General features: G+C 49.5%; 2 protein-coding genes across 2 annotated transcripts in view; one reads left to right on the top strand and one right to left on the bottom strand.

The window, feature by feature from the left end:
- The window catches only part of AATF (apoptosis antagonizing transcription factor), a 370250-nt gene that overhangs the window by 219119 nt on the left and 128059 nt on the right, over positions 1 to 23072 (top strand). The gene's annotated exons all lie outside the window — the stretch shown is intronic.
- LOC106994020 (uncharacterized) overlaps positions 1 to 23072 on the bottom strand; it is a 31393-nt gene that overhangs the window by 3521 nt on the left and 4800 nt on the right. Inside the window, exon 3 of the mRNA XM_077971039.1 lies at positions 659 to 775. Within this exon, the coding sequence (XP_077827165.1) occupies positions 659 to 775 (117 nt within the window). The remainder of the gene's footprint in view (positions 1 to 658; positions 776 to 23072) is intronic.

Raw genomic sequence — 23072 nt, 5'->3', positions numbered from 1 at the left:
TTGGGGCTTCCACCCCGGGAGCCACAGCTTCCTCAAGCCAGAGGTGGGTGGAAGGGAGGGTGCAGGACACAGCAGGCAGCACGGGCTCTAAACTTCCATTCACATCGAAGCCCTGCCACTTGGTGGCTGTGTGACCTAGGGCATGTTAATTAGTCTGTCTGAGCCTCAGTTTCCCTGTCTGCAAAATGGGGTAATACTAGTAACGTACATCAATGGGTTGTGGGAAGATTAAAGGAATGAATGCATGAAAGAATTTAGAAGAGGGCCTGCCCCACAGCAGGGGATCTTAACTCACTTTACCGTGTGTGGTGCTATGGGGGGACTTTTCCAGCCTTTATGATTTGCCTGGTCCTGAACCCCAAACCCTTCCAGGGAAGCCCTATTTCTCTGAGTTAGGTCAATGAAGATCTACCCATAGAGGTTCCCTTGGAGGTGAGGTTTCTGCAAGTTCTGTCCCACCCAGGCCCCCATCCCTTTTCATCAGCGCCAGCAGCTCAAATCTGGGAGCTGTAACACTCAAGTCTCTTCAGGAACAAACACTCCTGTCTCTGGGTCACAAAATCACCCCCATTCTCCCACATGAGAGGCCGCGAGGGTTAAGTAGTGCTGATGTCACTGGCCCCATTCCACAGATGAGTAAAAGGACTTAATGACTTACCTGGTGGCTCAAAGAGAGAAGCAGTGGCCCAGGGCTGGCTGGAATCCGAGGAGCCCACATTCTCATCCAGTGCTAACGGAACTGTAAACAAGTTCAGCCTTTCTGGAGGGTGCAATGCTAAGTGTATAATAAATTGAAATGATTAAGATTTCAGATGATTTTTTTGTTCTTAAAAATTTGTAGCATTTACACTTTTGAAGTTATTTATTTATTTTTATTTTATTTTATTTATTTATTTTTTGAGACGGAGCAATCTCGGCTCACTGCAAACTCCATCTCCCGGGTTCATGCCATTCTCCTGCCTCAGCCTCCTGAGTAGCTGGGACTACAGGCGCCCACCACCGCGCCTGGCTAATTTTTTTGTATTTTTTAGTAGAGACGAGGTTTCACCGAGGTCTCAATCTCCTGACCTTGTGATCCGCCCGCCTCGGCCTCCCAAAGTGCTGGGATTACAGGCATGAGCCACCATGCCCGGCCGCTTTTGAAGTTGTTAAAGCAAAAACTACATTAAGCCTTTTGGGATAGCTGTATATGTGTGTGTGTGTGTGTGTGTGTGTGTGTGTGTGTATGCTTTACATATAACATGTTTTATTTATAGATATTTATATATATACAAACTCATACACACACACATCCCAAATGCCAAATGTCATTTTTCTCTGTGGTGGTAGAAATTACAGATGGTTTTTGTTTTATATGTTCATTCATTCATTCGTGCAACAAATATTTTTATTTTTATTTATTTTTAATTTTGTGAAGACATGGTCTCACTGTTGCCCAAGCTGGAGTGCAGTGACATGATCTCAGTTCACTGCAGCCTTGACCTCCCAGGCTCAAGTGATCCTCCCACCTCAGCCTCCCGAGTAGCTGGAACCACAAGTATGCACCACTGCACCCAGCTGATTTTTTTTTTTTTTTTTTTTTTTGAGATGGAGTCTCGCTCTGTCGCCCAGGCTGGAGTGCAGTGGCCGGATCTCAGCTCACTGGAAGCCCCGCCTCCCGGGTTTGCACCATTCTCCTGCCTCAGCCTCCCGAGAAGCTGGGACTACAGGCGCCCGCCACCTTGCCCAGCTAGTTTTTTGTATTTTTTTTTTAGTAGAGACGGGGTTTCACCGCGTTAGCCAGGATGGTCTCGATCTCCTGACCTCGTGATCCGCCCGTCTCGGCCTCCCAAAGTGCTGGGATTACAGGCCTGAGCCACCACGCCTGGCCTGATTTTTTATTTTTTATAGCGACAAGGTCTCTCTATGTCGTCCAGGCTGGTCTTGAGCTCCTGGACACAAGCAATCCTACCGCCTTGGCCTCCCAAAGTGCTCAGATTACAGGCATGAACCACTGCACCTAGCATATAAGTATTTTTAGTGTCTGTGAAATAGCACAATGAACAAGACAGACTTAAACCCTGTCTTTGGGAAACTCACAGCCTGTTGATGAAGATGGACATTGAACACAAAACGACAAGGTGAATGTTATAGAAGAGGAAGGGTGGGGCCTCAGAAGCCCATTACAGAAGGAAGCCATGGAGAGGGTGAGGTCTGCAATAAGCATTTATTTCTTTTGTAATTAGACTAAAATAAAACAATGTATACATTTTTTAAATGAATCCCAAGGGTCCCATAACTAGTTAGTAACAGAACTGAAAGTGGAAACTAAAAGCCTTCTGGCTCCCAGGCAAGTGATTTTTTTTTTTTTTTTAACTGACACCCATACCCTGGGAAGTTTGAACAGCATCCTAGTCTTCAGTAAAAAAATATCTCAAACTCTCAAAGGAGATGTCTGACGGAGGTGGTCCTATCATCTATGCACCTCGTGTCAGATGGAGGAGATATATCCCCATTCATACATCCATGTCAGATGGAGGAGGTTTTGTGTACACACACACACACACACACACATACACACTCCTCTGACTCCTCCTGGCATGCCCTCCTTCATCTGTGTGGCCTTTCTGAGTGATGAGAGATGTCACTGGGATCCAGAAAGGGTCACTCCCGTTGGCCACACACATACACTCCATGCCAGATGGTACTGGGTCAATGGGCAGTGGGCATCTCACCACCCCTCATCTCTGGAGGAGGAGTCCCAAACATTCCTTGCTCTCAGTGGCCCCAGTCTCCCCACCGGCTGACCTCCAGTCCTGTTTCAACCCACCCTGGCCTTGTCTGCCATCTGGGGGCCAGGCAAAAGGGAGAACATCTCAGCACCCAGAACCTCCCACCATCTGCTCCTTCACACTCCCTGAGAAGTGCTAATCTCGCCAGGCTCTTCCCCGGCAGACCCCTTTGCCCTGGGGAAGGTGAGGGTGGTGCCATCCTCTAAGTGCCCAGCTTGGGTGAGGGCTGCTGGAGCCATGATGCCCTCCACTGGGAGATACCACCTGACTCCATGCGCCGTCCTCTCCTCCCCTCAGACTTCATGTATCATATTTTGTGCTGACTTCAGACAATCAAGGGAGGAGGACACAGAGTTGTACTTTCCAAGTAGCTGGCAACCCTTAATCAATGTTAATTGGCTCTAATTAGCATATGTTAATTAATGATATTTACCACAAATTAAAGGTATGAGTGCTCTCAGAGGGTTTCCTGTTCATCCAATTAGTGCCAATTAGTTGCAATTAACACGTGTAAATGAGATTCCATTGAACCCAAAACAAACAGCATAGAATCTCTCAGATTCCCCCTTGCACCTTTTCAATCAGCCAGAGGAGGAGGTGGAGTGTGGAAGGTGAGGGAGAGACAGGAGAGAGAGAGAGGCCCCCCCAGGCTGATATCTTGCAGCAAACTGACCCTCACACCCACCCGGAATGAGAGCAGGCAGAGCCACACTGGGCAGAGCAAGCCCCTGAGCGTGGTCTGCTGCCCCTGGCTCTCCCTAGGGAGGGCTCCCTAAGGACGCTGGTCTTGAGATGCTCTTTAGAGCTGAGGGCCATCCCTTGGACATCTCTGAACCTGCCAGGGCTTAACCCAGCGCATGGCACATAGTGGGTGCTCAGTAAAAATAAAATTGTGGGCCAGGCACGGTGGCTTATGCCTGTAATCCCAGCACTTTGGGAGGCCAAGGTGGGCGGATCACCTGAGGTCAAGAGTTCAAGACCAGCCTGGCCAACATTGTGAAATCCTGTCTCTACTATAAATACAAAAATTAGCCAGGTGTGGTGGTGCGTGCCTGTGATCCCAGCTACTCTGGGGGCTGAAGCAGGAGAATGGCTTGAACCTGGGAGGGGGAGGTTGCAGTGTGCCAAGATCATGCCACTGTACTCCAGCCTGGGTGATAGAGTGAGACTCTGTCTCAAAATAAATAAATAAGTAAATAAATAGGCTGAATTAAAAGTTGGTTTTCTTGCATCAAGGTCCAATATCTTTAAATATATAAAATCAAAATGTATAAAATAAATAAAATTATATAAAATATATATATAATATATAAAATATATAAAATTAAAGGCCGTAATTTTTTTTAAGCATGCAATGTTCTCTTCTCCGTAAGGTCTTCCCAAAGGGGCGTATCAAGGGGCAAAGTAGGATATGCCACTATGACGTAATTTTTTGGAGAGGAGTCTCTCTCTTGTCCCCCAGGTTTGAGTGCAATGGCTTGATCTTGGCTCACTGTGACCTCCGCCTCCCAGGTTCAAACGATTCTCCTGCCTCTGCCTCCCAAGTAGCTGGATTAAGGTGCCTGCCACCACGCCTGGCTAATTTTTGTATTTTTTAGTAGAGACAGGGTTTCACCATGTTGGCCAGGCTGGTCTCAAACTCCTGACCTCAGGTGATCTGGCTGTCTTGGCCTCCCAAAGTGCTGGGATTACAGGCGTGAGCCACTGCACCCAGCCTATGATGTAATTTTAATATAATCTATGTATGTCCACAGAGATTTTACTTCACTGTTAATGTTATTTCTTTTTTACTCAATTACTCTCTGAGGCCCAAACCTCTGTCATGGCTAGAGAAACCGCTACCATGAACAGTCAACTGCGACCCGCAACCAGCCCAGCGGCTCACACATGTAATCCCAGCTCCGTGGCTCACACCCGTAATCCCAGCACTTTGGGAGGCCCATTCAGGAGAATCACTTGAAGCCAGGATATCGAGACTAGCCTGGACAATGTAGCAAGACCCCATCTCTACCTTTAAAAAAAATGCCACCTCAAACTATCCACCACACAGAACCCTCTATAAAACCGTGATGTAAGATATAACTCCCAATAACTTTTTTATTCCTAGCTCACTTTTGCTACACCAAACTTTTCCATTAATGTTGATATTTATTATTTTATTTTAGAGACGGAGTCTCTCTCTCTCATGCCCAGGCTGGAGTGCAGTGGCGTGATCTTGGCTCACTGCAACCTCCCCCTCCCAGGTTCAAATGATTCTCCCGCCTCAGTCTCCCAAGTAGCTGGGATTACAGGTGCCCGCCACCACGTCCGGCTTTTTGTATTTTTAATAGAGACGGGGTTTCACCATATTGGCCAGGCTGGTCTTGAACTCCCGACCTCAGGTGATCCGCCGGCCTCAGCCTCCCAAAGAGCTGGGATTACAAGTGTGAGCCACCGTGCCCAGCCAATATGTACTATTTTAAAATACTGACTGTTGACAGTGTCAGGTGCTGCTTCAGGGGCTGGGGATTCAGGAGGGAACAAATTGTCTATGAATCCCGGCCCTCGTGTAGCTCACATTCCACCGTGTACTATTACCTGCCAGCTTGGGATTCGGATGTATCTGGAGTCAGAGTGACTTGGGTTCGTATCCCAGTGCTTCCTCTCAGCAGCTGTAGGGTAGGGTTATTTAATCTGGCTGGGCCTCAGTTTATTTATCTGTAACATGTGTATGCTGATACCTATCTCAGAGGAATATTATTGGGAGGATTAAGCTCCTTCCCTTGTCCCATTCCCTGGTGGGGCAGAGTTTGGAGTTAAGCCACAAGGAAGGTAGAAAAGAGGGAGGTAAAAGCCAGAAGCTCACTCTGGGCCTGCAAACGAATGTCTGATTAAGTCCTCCTCTCGATGTCTGGGTTGGCTATCCAGACTGGCCATGACAGTCCCTCCTACCTGTGCGGCACTTCATAGTTTACAATTCTATTGCACGACTAGCCTCCCAGCAAATTCTCATCACCCACACACTGGGTTAGGAAAGTGGGTCAAGGAGGAAGCTGGTCTAGAAAGGGGGAGTGTTTCTACTATAAACACACATGCACACGTATGTTTATTGCAGCCCTGTTCACAAGAGCAAAGACCTGGAACCAACCCAAATGCCCATCGGTGATAGACTGGATAAAGAAAATAAAGAAAATGTGGCACATATACACCATGGAATACTACGCAGCCATAAAAAAAAAAAAAGAGTTCATGTCGTTTGCAGGGACATGAATGAAGCTGGAAACCATCATTCTCAGCAAACTAACACAGGAACAGAAAACCAAACACCGCATGTTCTCACTCATAAGTGGAAGTTGAACAATGGGAACAGATGGACACAGGGAGGGGAACATCACACACCAGGGCCTGTCGGGGGCTAGGGAGCCAGGGGAAGGATGGCATTAGGAGAAATACCTAATGTAGATGACGGGTTGATGGGTGCAGCAAACTACCATGGCACATGTATACCTATGTAACAAACCTGCACATTCTGCACATGTATCCCAGAACTTAAAGTACACTAAATAATAATAATAATAATAATAATAATGAAAAAAAAGAAAGCGGGAGTGCTCCCTGAATCATGCAGGGCTAAAGCCCAGACCTCTGGCTCCTCCCGGCATGCCCTCCTTCATCCATGTGGCCTTTCTAGGTGATGAGAGATGTCACTGGGATCCAGAAAGGGTCACTCCAACTGGCCAGAAGCAGGGATTGGCCCACTTATGCCAAGACTGAAGGTGGGTCTTTGCATATCGAGGCACCAGGGCCCCTTCAGCTGGAGCAAGATTGCCTCCAGGTCAGAGGCCACAGCACCCATAGCTCTTGTGTCCCCTCCTTTGCCATCTCAACACTGCTCCCACTCTGGGATGCTCACGCAGGGTGTTTGATCATTTCAGAGTGCCTCAGCATCCCCTTCCACAAAGCAAGGGGGTATGCTGAGATGGCCCTAAAACCCTTTCGACCTGATGTTCTAGGATTTCGGAGGTCCTCTGCAGAGCACTGGCCACACTTCTCCACTGATAGGCAACCATAGAAAGCCTTGGTTTTCCTCCTGCTTGGGGGCTCTGTCCCATCTGTGATGGCCTAACGGGTCCTGCTCACCCTCAGACCTTTCTCACTGATTCAGCGTCATCTCCCACCCCCACCCCAACCTTCCCTGGGATAATGATGAACCACCAGACACGGTCCCCAAGAGGCCCAGCCTCGGAAAAAGTTCTCCATCACACTGATCAGAGCAAAGTTGATTTGGAGGCTGGGGGAGGACGGGAGCCAATGGCGTTTAGTAAGAAGAGCTCAAGTGGGTTATCTTCAGGGAGGGGCATGTGGCTGCAGAATGCATGTCTGTCCTGAGGACTCTTGGGGCTCGCTGTTTCTTCCCTACCACTGCACCCCACCCCAGGGCCAGCAGGGCATGTGGGAGGGAGTCTGGAAGCAAGTGAAAAGAGCGCTCTGCTGAGTGCTCTTCCTCCCAGCAAAAACAAAACTACCAGGGTTGGATGCCTCCCTGGGCCAGGCATAGTGCTAGGCCATTGACTTGCGTGATTTCCATTTAAAGGGGGTGGCATTTGCTCCATTTTTATCTCTAAGTGCTGTGGGCATCTTGGGCTGGGCCTGGTCAACTTTGGGAGTGATGATCAGCCAATTCTGGCCATGGAGCAGGAAGGTTGCAGTACATGGTGAGGAAAATGCTTCCCACTGTGTCCCACCAATCAGCACACACATGCACATGTGCACACACACACACGCACACACACAGACACACTCATCCCTCTCCTCTCTCTTGGCCAGGTGGATGCTGGCTCCATCAGCTAGATCCAGGGAGAGGAGGCTACCACTAAGAAGGCCACAGGTAAAAAGCTAAAGGAATCAGAGATATGGGTGGGGCAAATTCTCAGCTTTCAATGACAAGAACATTGCCTCCAAACCAGCAATTCTGGGTGCCCATGAAACTCGAGGACGGAGAAAAGGGACGCTGGCGAAGTGTCTGTTTTTTATCCCACTAATGCCTCTTGAGAAGTGATATCTCTCTAAAGCCAAAGTTCCTGAGATGAGGTTTAACATGGCCACTTTGGAAGGAAGAAAAAAAAAAAAAAACCCTCGGCTCCAGGAATGTAACAACAGAAAATAATTAAGGTCTAATAAGGTCAGTGTTCCACCTTAACACCTTTTCAGTTCCAGTTAAAACCTCTACTAATTTGCCAAGAAAAACCAGCCTCACTTGAGTCTTATTATTTGAATCACGTCCTGTCTCTTAATTTAAACGAGACTCACATAAGGATTTTTTTTTTTATTTTAAATTACAATGCCGACTTTCTTCCAGTTGATTACGGTATATGACTCTCTGTTGGAAGGCCATTATTTTTTGCTATGATTTACAAAGCATTTAAAGCGAAATCAATGTAATAAATATCGAAGTATTGTAATAGATAATTCCATATATTTAACTGGAGACACAGCACAGCCCTGGCTCAGGCAGTCAGGAGATGAGCAGGGTGAAGACGGGGTTGGGGAGACACCTGGTATCCACTCTTTCCTTTTCTCCCCTTTTCTTTTCTCTGTATTCATTTAGCCAGGATTCACCCAGCCCTCCCTAAGATTCTGCACACTGGACTTGGGACTGTGGGGAGTCATGGATGCTCAAGATGCATCCTCCAGGGGCCATGGACTGTTTGAAGAAATTCCTCTGCAACCACTGGCTCATGAATATTGGAGGCCACTGTGGGCAGGAGGCCACACTAGCACCCTCTAAGGAGCTGTGATGAGAGAAGATTTCTCATCACAGTGGAGGAGTGATCTGGGTAGGGGGCAGGTCAGGAAAGGCTTTTACTAGCATCTCCGCCTTTCTTCTCTCTGCTCCTCCCCTCCCTTGTTAACTTCTCCTTTCCCTCCTCTTCCCCTCCTCTGCCTTCCTCTCATTCCTATGTCTTCCCTCCCTGGACTGAGCTGGCTCTAGGCCTCTGGTGGCAACCGGCACACACTGGCCTCTGACTGGACAAGCTCAGCTCAGGAAGATCAGCCAGTATTTGCAGCTGTGAAAGCCACTGAGGCGAAGTGTGAAGGTGGATAGGGTGCCCAGCCTCATCTGCCCTCTCAAGTGCGTGACCTTGTGTTCACCCCCAGTGACAGAGCCCACAGCAGTGTTTGCAGGGCCGGTCACTTTGAGCCTGCCTGCCCCGGGGTGGGGAGCAAATTTGAAGCTGCCCTCCTTCCTGTGCACCACCATCTCAAAAAGGACCCAAAAGCAGGTTCCTTTCCAGCTAGCTCCTGACCTGCCACCCATGAGGAGCACCCCCAGCCCTGCCACTTCTTCCTGGCCTCAGGGCCATTGTGTGTGGGCCACACATCTGCTCCCAGGTGGGCTCTGCTCCCAGGTTCCTGGCTGGAATCACAAACTCGTGCCCACCAGTGAGGGGGCCACACATGGGCCACCAGCCTATGGGTGGGTCCAGATAACACAACTCCACGGCAGGTCATGTGCTCTGTCTGCAGAGCTATTCGAGTGCCGTGGAGATCTTAATAAGGGCTTTGTGGACACAGTGCTGCAGCTTGTGATGGGGCGTGGATAGCACACTTTTAGCAGATCCTAGAGAAGGAAGATGTACGGTCCCTTGCCGTACCACCCCAAGCCTGAACCCAAGCCCCAAGTCCCTCGGTCTGAACAGATTTCACCATAAATCCCAGGAGGGGACACGCAGAGGGAAAGGGAGCAGAGAAAAGAGATTTACAGCGAACTTGCTTCCTGACACCTCTTTGGCCCATCCCATAAAATAACAATATCACCAGATAAATCATATAGAGTCTCAGGGGACCTTCCCCTTGTCTTTGTGGGGTCTTTCAGGGGAAATGAGGGGACATGGTCAGGTCCACCCAGCTGCGTTCTCCCTGGCAATATCAGTTCCAGCTGCCATGAGGACATCTCAGATTTAATCCCTGGGCTATGTATGTGGTGGTGGGGTAGGAATGAGGTAGGGAATAAGAGTGTTGCCTATGGACACCCAAGAGACAGCATGGCATAAGAGATTCAGCATGAACTTTGAGCAAATCCCAGCTCAAATTCCTAGCTGTGTGACCTCAGACAAGTTACTTAACCTCTCTGGGCCTTGATTTATTTCTCTGTAAATGCAGGGCATGGAATATCTACATGACAGCATACGTGTGAGGAGTTATTGAGAATAATGTATGCCAAAGCTGGTGTATCGTAGGTACTTAAAATATGGGAACTATCGTAGCCACAAATGTTTTCTCTCATCTAGGATAAAAAATGCTGTGGCTGTGTTCCCAGCAGAAGGAATCGAATGCCGAGCCCTCTGCAGAGACACCACACTCCCTTGTCTTCTCTGGCTATTGTCTCAGCCTTGGTCTTCGAGCTTAGAAAGGCAGAGCTCACAATTAACTCACAATGTCACTGTAAGCAAGTTTCTTCCCCTCGCCAGGCCTGTTTCACATCTATAAAATGAGGAGGTGGAAAGTACTTGGTCTTTAAGGCCCAGTCCATTGTAAGATAAAATCTCAAATCAGGAGAAATTTCTAACCGTAACCAAAGAGATCAGGCAGGACCCAGACGCTGCAGGCGGTGAGGCCAGCTGAGACTGGCATGGTTAACGCAGCCTGGGGCATACGCTGTCGCCATCCTAGGAAGGGACTGTAGGGCTCCATTCAGCCGGTCCCACAACTCTGACCACTCCAGGTGAGAGATTCCTCTGCCTGCAGCCTGCGTGGCTGTGGACACGGTCTGTGGCATTGCACTGAGGGACATTCGTTCAGAGGGAGGACTGTGTTTCCAGAGCTGGGAGCTGGGTGGGTGAGGCTCCATCCAAGCTCATGCATCGTACCTGGAGCAACTTCGTACTTCCCTTCCCGCCTGTGCGGTCTCCTCCTCCCACCAGTCCTCCCCAACCCTGTTTTTCCCCTCCCTTCAGCATCTTCAGCTATTAAGGATGATGGCTTTGGGCTTGGGCTCCAGCCTTCCAGTCTCTGGCCTCTCTCTCTCTCTCTTCGTCCTTCCTTCTTTCCTTTCTCCTCCTGCTTTTCCATCTTCTCCTTGTACTTCATTTCCTCCTCTCTTTCCTTCCTTCTCCGGTTCCTCCCTTTTCCTCCTTCACTGTTTGATTTTTGGTCTCTCTGATTTTTTCTTCCTCTTCTCCATTCTTCATTTATTTCTTTTCATCCTCCTCCCGGTCCTTCTTTCTGCTTTGTCACCTCCTTCGTTTTCTTCTCCCTCTGACCAACTCAGGGGAACCGAGGTGGGCCTATCTGGAGGGAGTGAGTGAGTGTGTTGGGGAGTGAGGGTGGAGGGCTGGAGCGGGTCAGTGATCTGGCCTGAGCCTCTCTAGTATCACTCCAGCCTCAGCTGCGGGAGGATCAGGAGTTCACCCGCAGGGCAGCTGTCAGCGGCTCAGTGGATGGATGAGTGAAAGTGTAGGGGGTGGGGAGGTGAAGTTGCTGGGGAGGGGGGCCCTCTTTAAATAAAAATGAAAGGAGCTTGGTAGATGAAGTGACAGAGACTGTTTCATAATAAGTCCCGCCCAAGGCACCTCTGCCAGGGGACCCAGCCCTCCTGTCCACCTCCCTCCAATCCTGTGCCCTGTCTCCATCCCCAAAGTTTCTTTCAGCACAGAGCCTGTTTGTTTCTCTGATCGTTTGGGCAGGCCAGAGAGCAGGCAATCCCCCACACTCAACTCCCGAGAAGGCCCCCCCGCTCCCCGCAGCCTTCCCCATCTCCCACTGTGGGGTGGCTGGGATTGGAACCCTGGGCAACCTGCTCACAGAGTGATGTCTGGGCAGATTAGCACCCCAAAGCTGGCAGGCCTATTAGGAGGCCTTTGTGGGGGAGGGGGCCGGGGGAGGCAAAAGGGATTTTCCATTCTCTGAGCAACTGGATTACACAGTCAGGGGATCAGGGAAGAACTGCTACTTAAGCTGCCTCTGCCCTGGCTCTCCGCCTCTCACGGCCTCAGCAGGGATCTTACCAAGCCCTGCCTCGCCTGCTTTTGAAGAATCTTTATGTAACTTGAGTCAGGTTTAGGGGCAAAATCAAGTCTCATCTCCTTCTGCCCAGCCCTGAGCTATTACACCAAACAAGAGCTCAAGAGGGCTCCGCTCGCCACCACCTCCGCCAAACCTCACCTTCCACAGAGCCCCCAAGTCTGGAGGTGGATCTGGAAGGCGTGACTCAGAATGGTGAAGCGACTTGCTCTGAGTCACACTGCGAGTGAAAGACAACTAGGATAGCTGCCTGACTGTGGACTGGATTTATGGGAGCATGTTCTCGGCAGAGCGAGGGACTTCCAGGGACTGGAAGGGGCCGAAGACTCTGCTGTTCCCCCTACAAGAAGGAAGTTTGCAGGCTGGGCACGGTGGCTCACGCCTGTAATCCCAGCACTTTGAGGGTCTATGGCAGGAGGATCGATTGAGCCCGGGAGTTCAGCACCAGCCTGGGTAACATAGGGAGACATCTCTATAAAAAAAATTTAAAAATTAGCCAGGTGTGGTGGCATGTGCCTGTGGTCCCAGCTACTTGGGAGGCTGAGGTGGGAAGATAGGTTGGGCCCATGAGTTGGAGCCTTGATAATGCCACTGCAGTCTAGCCTGGGTGACAGAGCAAGACTCTGTCTCAAAAATAAAATAAAATAAAATAAAAAATAAAAAAAATCAGGAGGTTTGTTCCTGAATTTTTTGTCAGCCCAACATACGCTTTAGAGGGAGGGGAACCTTACTCCCATTTGTTCTCTCAGGCCGCAGAAGACCAGACCACAGTGGATGGTGAAGAAGAGGAGAGATGTGGAGAAGATTAGGTTGAAAGAGTCCCAAGTCTTAAAGCCTACTCCCAGCCTTATCACTAACTTGCTGTGTGACCTTGGACAAACCACCTCTTCTCTCTGAGCTTCAGTTTTCTTATCTGCAAAATGGAGATGGAAACATCTCTTTCAAGCATTGTCTCAAAGGGTGAATAAGACAAGGTACTAGAAGAGCATTAGGCACAGCCCCTGGCATACACAGCTGCTCCATCAATTATAGTAGAGCAAAGTCTTTTCCCCAGGAGCTGCTGGAAGCAAAATCTTCAACCCGGGAGCTGTGCCCACTCCCTAGGATAGGAGGCTCTGCTACACAGCCAAGCAACTGGTTCTTCCCACCAGGAGGGCAAATCCATCAGATTCAGCAAGATTGGCCTCCCCGACCTGGCATAAGGTTACTGGGGGGTCATGACCCCATACCTTGGGTCCACTTTCTAGAAACAGTCCACACACAAGAGGCCCAAAGACCCCCCACCCTAGCCCTGTGTGGCCCCTGAAGGCCTTTTGCTGACAAAGTGGTCATCTCTGACCTTCCTGATGGCCTATGCTCCTTCCAGTCAGAAAATGTCTGTGATCCTGTGACCTCTAGAAGCCCTGCCTTGCTAATGGTTTTATGATCTTCCCTACAGAATTCTCTCTTTGCCCTCTATACCCCCCAGTCCCTTTCAGTAGGTCCTAGTCAAAATAAACAACATTTATGACCAGAGCAAGATTCAAGGTCTGCATTGCAAACAAATGCAGAGCTCTTTGAAGGTGCCTGGGGAATCCATCACTTCCTGGTGTGTGACGTTCCCCAGGCCCAAGGGGAGGTGGGCCCTGGGAAGGGACTCAAGCCTGGGAAGCTGGGCCCTGGATCAGAGTTTAGAATCTGAGGATCCCCTGCTGCCTCTCCCTCCTCAGCACCAAACTCATCCTCTGTGCAAGAGGAGAGGGGAGGGGAGAAGAGGGACTGGGCATGGCATGAGAGGTCCGCTGTGCCCAGCAACCACTCCTACGCTATGTTCAAGGCCACCTTGGTGGCCAGGACTTGACTCCGTATGTCATCAGGGGAGAAGACAAAATGAAAGGGATGGGGGGAAAATAAAGAGATAAACAAAGAAACAGGCAGCAAACAGGAGTGAATGACAGGGTTAGAGATCAAACCCACGGGTCTCAGCCTTGATCCCTACTCTGGCACTAGCCTGGACAGAAGAGCTGCCACCATGGCCACATTGGGACAACTTTCCTAAAGAGAAACCTCATCCCAAATTCTGCAGGCCAGTGTAGCTAAAGGGAGAGAGGGAAAGAGAGAACCAGCCTCCCGTCTGAGTTTCTCTCGGAGGCCTGAGTGGGTTAGTACACAGAGGGAAAAGTGGAGGCCCTCCATGCAGAATGAAACCCCTCTCCTCCACCCCACCGCAGATGAGAGGCAGGAGCCCTCCCCCATACTCTCCTAAACATCCTCCAACACAGAAGGGGCCCACAGGCGGCAGCTCAGGCTGTCTTGTCTCAGCTTTGCCTTCTGCACGCTACTGTGGATGAGAGGCAGTCTTCTCCAGCAGGTGTGCTCACGGAGCAGGTTTGTTTTCAAGGGGGACTGGCCCTGCCTGGGGAACTGTTAGTGGAGAATATTAATGTGGGATTCCCAAAGGCCCAGGTCTGAGAGCAGCTTTCTAGGACACGCAGCTCAATGCGTTCCTCAGCACCATGCCAGCCTCCAGAACTGGGGCACGGGCCTGGGGGCTGCTGTTCTCTGACTCACAGCTGGGCTTGGGGGGCGGGGGGAGAAAACTTTCCTCCTGGAGCCTGTGCCTTATCATTTACCCTGCTAAAAATATTATGCCATCCAACAGGTTGGGTGAGGAGCTAGCCGGGAAATATGTGTGGGTAGCAAAGGTATCTATCACATTTACCAGATCCCCATGTATAGTATTTGTATATGTGGCATATAATTAATGTTTGATGAGTGAGTCAGAGAGAGATAAATTGGAAAGGAAACAAAGACACAAAAAGAGAGCTGGAAATGCAAGTATGAGTATTTCCATTATAAATACACTTTGTTTGAAATTATTCTTTGCCTAAACTGAAAGAAGAATAATTTTTAATAACTTTTTGACCTTATACAAGTAAATGTAGATGTTTCAGCAGGGTGCCCTGGTACCCAGCACAGTGCTTTTTGTATGGAAAGTCCTCCATGGCATAGAGCTTTTGGTCTAGAAGAGCCTTGGAGACCATCTCAGCCACTGGGTTTCAACCTTGGTTGAACATAGAATCACCTGGGGAGCTTTGGAAAAAAAAAAAAAAAAAAAAGATGCAAGGGACTCACCTCCCAGAGATGCTGATCTAACTGGTCTGGGGTGGAGCCCAGACATCTGTATTTTTTGAAAGCTCCCCGGATGATTCCTCTGTGCATCCAAGGTTGAGAACTGCCCATCCAGGCCCATTCTTTTTTTTTTTTTTTTGGAGACAGAGTGAAGTGGTGCGATCTTGGCTCACTGCAACCTCCACCCTCCGAGTTCAAGTGATTCTCCTGCCTCAGCCTCCCAGTAGCTGGGATTACAGGTGCCTGCCACCACACCTGGCTAATGTTTGTATTTTTAGTAGAGACGGGGTTTCGCCATGTTGGCCAGGCTGGTTTCAAACTCCTGACCTCAGATGATCCACCCACCTCGGCTTCCCTAAGCGCTTGGATTACAGGCGTGAGCCACCATGTCCAGCCCCAGGCCCGTTCTTTACAGATGTGGAAACTGAGGCCTAGAGAGCAGGTTGCCTAGATCCACACAGCTAACTGGCAGCAGAGTCAGAATCAGAGAAGCTGATTAGGCATCCTGACTCCTATATACCTCTCTGACATGTTTGTCAAATGAGCAAATAAAAGCTTGATCCTCTTTTGGAGGCATCTGTCTGCAGAGACCAGCTACCCAACCCCCTCTCCCACTCCTACGTTTTCATATTATTTTCATCAGAGGCTGGACAGGCTGGCATCTTGACCCTGATCCTCCAGGCTTCCTATCCTGAAGGCCTCAGGGTTCATAGGGCAAACACACAGTTCCCAGGTCAAAAACTGTCCACCAGGCCTGGAGCCTCCGAGAGTAATAGGGCAGCTGCTGCTCCATGGCCATATGGAGTGTGTCAGTGAATGTTAGTGTACTCCCCAGAGCAGGGGTGGAGGAGTGTGTATGTGTGTGTGCAAATGTGCACATGCACATAGATGCACATTTCAGGAGGAGACTGGGCAGAACTGTGTCCTGCATGTGGGCACACATCCTTCTGGGCACATCAGCACTTGGCAGTGAGAGTACCAACATGTGTACACATACATATCCACACGTGGGATGATATGCATGTTGGTGTTAGCATCAGTCTATGCAGCAGGGTAGGTAAGTGTGTGAGAAAATGTGTAAATGTAACAAAGACTTTGAAAAGCTGCCTGTGTGTGCTGCTACATGTATCTAGAATCGTGTGCCAGTACGGAAATTTGAATCTACGTTTCTAAAATCTACATTTACATTTACCTGTGAAGGCATGTATATGAAAATATGTACATGGCTGGCTGGCCATGTGACTAAGTGTGACTGGCAGTCTGTGTTTGCAGGGTGCAGGTTTATGTGAGAGAGAAAGGTTTCTGCTGTTTCTATCACACTTCCCCTAAGTAATCACTGGGAAATATATGTGTTGGAAAACTGTATCTTTCATGCCTAAATATATCTCAGCATATATAAATGAAACATGATATTGTGCCGACCGAGATGCTACACATTAACGTTGTTTATCATTGATAGAATTAAATAACCCATGCAAGGCCTTGGTAGCATTTCTTACAATTTTATTTAACACTGTTTTGGCCAAGCAGCACTTGGCAAATACACATACACACTGGCTGACTGTAACAAATGCGAGATTTGTAGGACATAATACACAACACACGAGAAGTATAACAAAACAGTGTCATCTAAAAATTCCAAGTGACCCCCCTCTTTCTTTGGGGCTCCTCTTGTTCCCCTTCCTTTCCCAAACCTGACGAAAACCCATCCCTTCACACTTCCCTAGGAGGTCTCTGCATTCGTGCTAAAGACAGATAAAGTGGAGGGTGAGGATTTGAGGTGGGGGAAGAGATAACACTCCAAGACCTGGTCTCTGGAATGTGTCTACTCCTCCCCAGTCTGTCAGAGGCAGGCCCAAGCCCCAGCATGTGTTAAAACTGAGAGACCAAAGAAAGCATTTTTTATGGATTCTGCAGACCCTCAGCGTTGACTGACATACTTACTTATTCAGAAGGAGGAAAAGGAGCTTCGTACTTATCAGATTGGTAAATCCTTCATTAAAAGATTCATAGAAATGGTTCCTTGCTTTTAACTTGCTTTTCTTTCTTTCTTTCTTTCTTTCTTTCTTTCTTTCTTTCTTTCTCTTTCTTTTTTTTTTTTTTTTTTTGAGATGGGGTCTCACTCTGTCACCCAAGCTGGAATGCAGTGAGTGGCATGGTTCTCAGCTCACTGCAACCTTTGCCTCCTGGACTCAAGTGACCTCCCACCTCAGCCTCTCACTCACTTTTCTTTCTTATGGGGAAACTATATCCTTCCTGGAGCCTAAATGAGAACAACCTTGCACACAGTTACAGGCTTGCCAGCTCACCTTTCAAAGTGCGTGCTGGCCGATGGACTAGAATGTTAGCTAAATTATGAATGGCCTGAGGGAAAAGAAAAACTAAGAGGTGGGAAGCTGGGGGCTTCATCTATAAGACCAAACTTGAACATGAGCAAGATGGTAGGACCACCAATGACCATCCTACAAGCTGAAAATGCAAAATGCTTCCTTCCTTAACCGCCACTGGGCAGTGAAATCACATTTAGTCCCCTGAATAGATGGCACTTGTAGGTCTTTTCAAACTTGCCAAGGACTTCTTCATCTCCCGAGAGTCAGGCCAAGATCCCTTAGGGAACCTCAAAGGTCTGTTCCCTAGGATCTGTATTTTTGGTTTGGTTTTTAAAAATTTTTTTTTAAGTTTTTATTTTTGGAGATGAGGTCTCACTATGCTGGCCAGGCAGGTCTCGAACTCCTAACCTCAAGCAATCCTCCCATCTCGGTCTCCCAAAGTGCTGGGATTACAGGCCTGAGCCAAGGTGCCCGGCCCGTAGGATCTGTTTTTAACCATCCCTGGGCTTCATTTTGGCACGGCAGTACCAAGATTGAGACAAGAAACTCTTCCCTATGCTTGCTTTCCTGCGTTCTACGTTTCTCTCTCTACTTTTTCTCCTATGGAGACCCGTTAGGACTGTAAAATAAAGGAGGCCAAGTCCAGTTGAAACTGCAATTGGACTTAACTCCACCCCTGTGCCCCAAATCCTCTGCCACCAGCAACGAAGCAGTCATCAGAACTGTCGTTTTAGACAGCCCCCGGCCCCTCTCCAAGGACCAGCAAAGCTATCAGCCAACCTGTTTGGGGGACAGCTGAATGTCAGCACCCGAAAGTATTGTATCATCTTCGCACCGCTGGAGTCAGGAAGCGGGCTCTCCAGAGCCTGGTGCCAGGGGCTGTCTCCTGAGTGAATACAGAAGGAAAAAAAGTTTCCTAACATCTGGATTCAAAGTGAGAACGGTGAAAAGCACCCATCAGTGTGCGTGCAACCCCAACAAACACACACACGCATGCGTGCGCGCACACACACACACACACACACACACCCTGTCCATGCAGACAAAATCATGAATCATCTCCATGGCTGAACGTTTTAGCGTTCAGTAATATTCTCAGAGGCCCAAGGTTTTCAGCCAAATCCCAGGTCTGTGCACAAGGACACTGCATAAATCCCTCCCCTTATGAAAGGCCAGTCTGAGCAGATGGGACCGCTCTTAAGTAAACTGTAGGGCCCTCCCTTCATCCATCTCGGAAGGAGCAGCGGGGGGCTGGCCTTCTCAGCCCCGAGAGCAGAGAGCGGCAGAAGCTGTTAATTCTTGAGGCTAATGTTCACATCTCCAACTTATCTCTCCGAGGGGAAGTGTCCATTTGACCACACAATCCTCCCTCCTCCCCTACCCTCCCTCAAGGGGAAATCAAATCTTGAAGTGAGACCGGAGGAGCTGCTGCGGAACAGGAGCACGGGAGAGCTGGCGGGGTAGGAGGCGGCGAGAGGCGGAAAGACTCCTCAAACCCAGTTTCTTTCCATGCTAAGGCTGGGGAAATAACATCATGGCAACTACACTTTCCGATAACCCGCCTCATTAATATTTATTAAACAAAAGATTGTTTTAAAGAAGAAAGGGCCAGATAATTAAACACTCAGTGGAGGTAGATGGCATCAGTTGGGCTTCCTCCACCCTGTGCTGGGGGTGGCCCCCACCCGCAGCTTAAGCCGAATGTGTACCCTGTACCGTCAACTTCCCCAGCCCCTGCTCATCTCCCCAGGTGCGTCAGGAAGACACAGGGCAGGTGGAAGGAGAAAGAGGCAGACTCGGGCACCCCAGGTGCTCACCAGGAAATGCACGGACTGTGAAATTATACCAGGGCTGGACAACTTACCACCACACTGGAACCCTTGGGGTACTGAAATAATTAACTTGCTAATCAGCTACACCTTGCTCTTTCTTTCTTCCTGGAAAAAAACAATTGCAAATCGCCTTCCCATCAGGTTCCCATGTCAGTCATTTGGAGACCAACAATGCTTTTGAAGAAATACACTCTCTGCCACCACGTACACCGAAAAGGGTCATACCAAGTCAGGCCTCCTCCTCTCCAACCCTTCCCACTAGGCCCAGGGGGCACACAGAGACACAATGTTTTTGGAGATGTAGGGCTTTTTTTTTTTTTCCATCCACAGCACAGAGCTTTGCATCTCCGCTAAGCTTTCTCGCTTTCACCCTCTTTAGCCTGCTTGCTGGCACTAAACAGCAAAGATCCATGTGGAGAAAAGAGGATTGATTAGAATCGTAATAATGATCCCTGGCATTCGTCCGGTGTTAGCATTCACAAAGTGTTTTCACACATTATCTCATTCGGCCAGAGGAGGTCGGAGCTGGAAAGGACCTCCGTAATCATTTAGCTGAATCCCCTCATATTACAGATGGGAAAACTGAGACCCGGAAAGGCTAAATGTCTTCCCCAATGGCCAGGGACAGTCAGGTCTTCACCCTCCTTGTCTAGGAATCCTGTGCTACTTCTGACCCTCTGAAAAGATGGAAAAAGCGTGGTCACGTTTTTGCTCTACAGTAGATATTAAACAAGTATATATTAATCCAAATGAAAAGAATAGGACATGAGAATGAATAAAAGCAACTCCTGTAAGAAATGGCTTGGGTGGGGGGGGTGGGTGGCTGAAAGTGGGGAAGACAATTAGTCTGAGTCCTGAATGGAACATATTAATTAACAAAGTTCCCCCTCTTTTTGTCCCCCTTCATCTCTCCACTTCTCTCCAGGTTTAAAAATATGAACATTATGCAGTTTAGAATCTAAGGCTTAATTCAGCTGCAGGTCCCGGGAGGAGAGGGAGTCTCTTCTTGGCTACAGATGTGGCACCTACGCTCCCAAGGGTTGGCAGCATGACGGGCTTGTGTGTGCCTCTGTGTCCACTCAAGACATTGGATTTAGCAGTGAAAACCAGGCATCTTGATCCTTTCACAGATCAGATGATTTGCAAATTAATGGCTCTTTTCCCCAAGGCTCTGAGGAGGTTAAAAAAGATTTCTGGTGAAGGAGGGTGGAAAAATGTAACATGGGGAAAGGGAAGGAAAGGAAACTGACATTGGATTTTGTGTCAGGAAAATACTTCCCTGTGAATGGCACTTGTGTGCGTGGACATGGGTCTCTGCATTTCCATGGGGCTGTCATGCCCCCCGTTGCCCGAGCGTGTTAGAAGGTAAGCGGTTCCTTTGTGTGTTCGTTTATTACTAAGCCCAACTCTTTTCTCTCTAAAACTCCTTCTTCTCCCTGTTGAGCTGACCATGCTTCTGGATTTATGAAGAGAGATGTTTTAGCAGAAATCCCCCAGAGTGTCCCATCAGCCCTAAATCCCAGGCCCGCTCACCCCCCCAAGACCCCATGACACACAGCATGCCAACACGGCTTCCTCTTGCCTATGCATTAGCCATCCATTGTGGCAACCTGACATCTCTCACACATAAAACCGTAAGAGAGAAATAAAATATCTGTCTCTTGGCGAAAATAAAGCTTTGCCTCCCTCCTGATGTATAGGATATAAAATAAAGCCTCGGCTCCAATAGTGGGTTTTCCTTATGCCAGAGTTGCCTTTGCATACACGGAGACAATGAAGACGGATGGTTTGGGACGAGGCCCAGCCTCCTGGGGCCACCTTCACCCTCTTTTATTATAGTCTCTCCCCCCTCCCCGCCTTTTTCTTTCTTCTTCACTTTCTTTCCTTTCTGGGCTGGATTTGCCTTTTATATGCCCTTCTCTTTCTTTCCCCTGGAACTTTATTTCTCCTGCTCACTTTCTTTCTAAAGCTTGACAGAGACGGAGAAAGGAGCCAAGTTTCTCACCTTCCCAAACATGCCTGCCACCTCTCCTCACCTCCCCCTCTCCGATCCCCAGCTCTCTCTGGACCACCAGCCCCTCCGACTCATTTTGCTGCTACTGCTTTGAGATTCGCTTTGGTCAAATGTACAAATGTTCCCAAGGGACAATTAAAAATGTGTTTAGTGGTTGGGAGGGGGAGTGGATTTTTTTCTAGGGAGCTGCCCGTCCTGCCTCCTTCCTCTCTCTGGGCTGAGTGGTTTATAGATCCCAGCATTTCTTTATTTAGCCTCTGAGGAGGCCAACAGAGCAAAGCTGCCACCTCACAGGGGTGACAGTTGACATTCACCTCCCAAACCCAAGCCTCAAAGCTGCATTACCAGACAGACTGTGCGTGTTGTGCCCCTCCCAGCCAACTCAGCTACCAAGGGGACCATGAAGTCCCAGGCCAGTCCTCTGGCCCTTCTCCCCAGTCTGAAAACTGAGGGTGATATGAGGGAACATAGGGGGCCTTCCCCATGCTCAAACAGAGAGACCAGAACGGTCACCATCACAGTCACAGAGACATGACCACCTTCCTGCCTCTCACACACTTGGCGCTCCTTCTCACAGTGCATAGAGCCCACCTTTCCCTCCTTTGTCCCTAGAGGCCTCGCTCTTGCCTAGTGGCAGCTGTGCCCCTCTGCGCCTCTGTGTCTCTCAACCCAAGTCTGAAGAGGGTTGTCTCTGGAAGCCTCTCCCCATCGTTGCCCTGACCTCCCACTGCTCTCCTTCCATCAACCCCAGGCTGCTTCTCAGCCCATTCAAAACCCCACCCGCCCTAGGGGACTGCAGGACACCGCCGAGGTCCTTGGAAGAATTAGTACTGCCTGAAGGAAGGGGGTGCAAGGTCTGGGCCCCTGAGGGAACAACAAGGGAGGGGAGCTTTGATATTGCAGGGAGGTAAGAAATGTCCCAGGGACAGGGGTGGCTTTCAGCCTCTGAAACTAATCTCCCCAGGTGGAGGGCGGTAGAAGAGCTTCAGTGTGTGTGACCCTAATCTGAGGAGATCTTTATCAATGCTGCCCAAAACCTGGAAGGGGAAGGAAGGCAGCAACATCTATGGAACTCTGCCCAAAAGTGGAGGTGGGGGCAGGGCTCAGAGCTGCCAAGTCCAGAAAAAACTCAATCCCAGTCCCAAAGGTCATTAGCTTTGGGGTTCGCTCTCTCTCTGTCTCCCCCTACTTGATATCTCTCCAGATATCGGCAGTGACCACCGCCATTAGGTAAGAGGAGAGAGTCAATTAGTGAGAGGATTAATTACTGTGAGGCACGAGCCCCGTTTGTCTTCCTTACTGGGTGTGAGTGTATTCAGACAGAGGAACACGGGCACGCACCCAAATACACATTGTTGTCACGCCGTCTTAGACGTTTTATTTATTTGTTGGATTCCTGCCCAGAGCCGCTTTTCCACGGGCGCAAGTCTCCCACCAAATACGCTGCCTCCTTCCTCCGCACGCATTCGCCTGTCCCAAAACCGCACACCCGCTTCGTGCCTGGAGGACCCTCGGCTCCGCGCCCATCCCCGCGGCCTTCTTCGTGGCTGGGTCTCTTTTCTGTTTCTTTTCCTCCACTCCTCCCCGCATTTCCCCGACAGATCTTTCCTTCCTTTATCCCCGCCTGCTTTTCCGTACTCCGTCTCGTCTTTTCTCTGGGTTTCTGCCTTTATTTTCTTTTCCTGTCCCTCTCTCCTCACTTCTGCCTCTATCTCTCTTTTCTGTTCTTCAACTCAGCGTTTCCCTCGCGAGATTATCCACGCCGTGTCTTTGCTCCGCGGCGCGGAGCTGACTGGCAACGGGGATCTCCACGCTTGACCTCGCTGTTCCACCTGCCCCCTGCACCCGCTCCCCCCCCCCCGCCCCGCCCCTGCTCCATGCCCAGGGTCCCTCCAGCCCTCGTGGGAAGCCCGAGTTGTTTATCCAGGCCAGGCACACACCGTGACGCCCTGGCCTGCCGGATGCTGCCCTTTCCCAGTCCTGCGGTCCCTGCTCCCCCTTAACCAGACCA

The sequence above is a fragment of the Macaca mulatta genome, chromosome 16 (assembly GCF_049350105.2).
Source record: "Macaca mulatta isolate MMU2019108-1 chromosome 16, T2T-MMU8v2.0, whole genome shotgun sequence".
Lineage (NCBI taxonomy): Eukaryota > Metazoa > Chordata > Mammalia > Primates > Cercopithecidae > Macaca > Macaca mulatta.
Note: the sequence above shows the minus strand (reverse complement) of the source record. Positions and strands in the feature narration are given on the sequence as shown.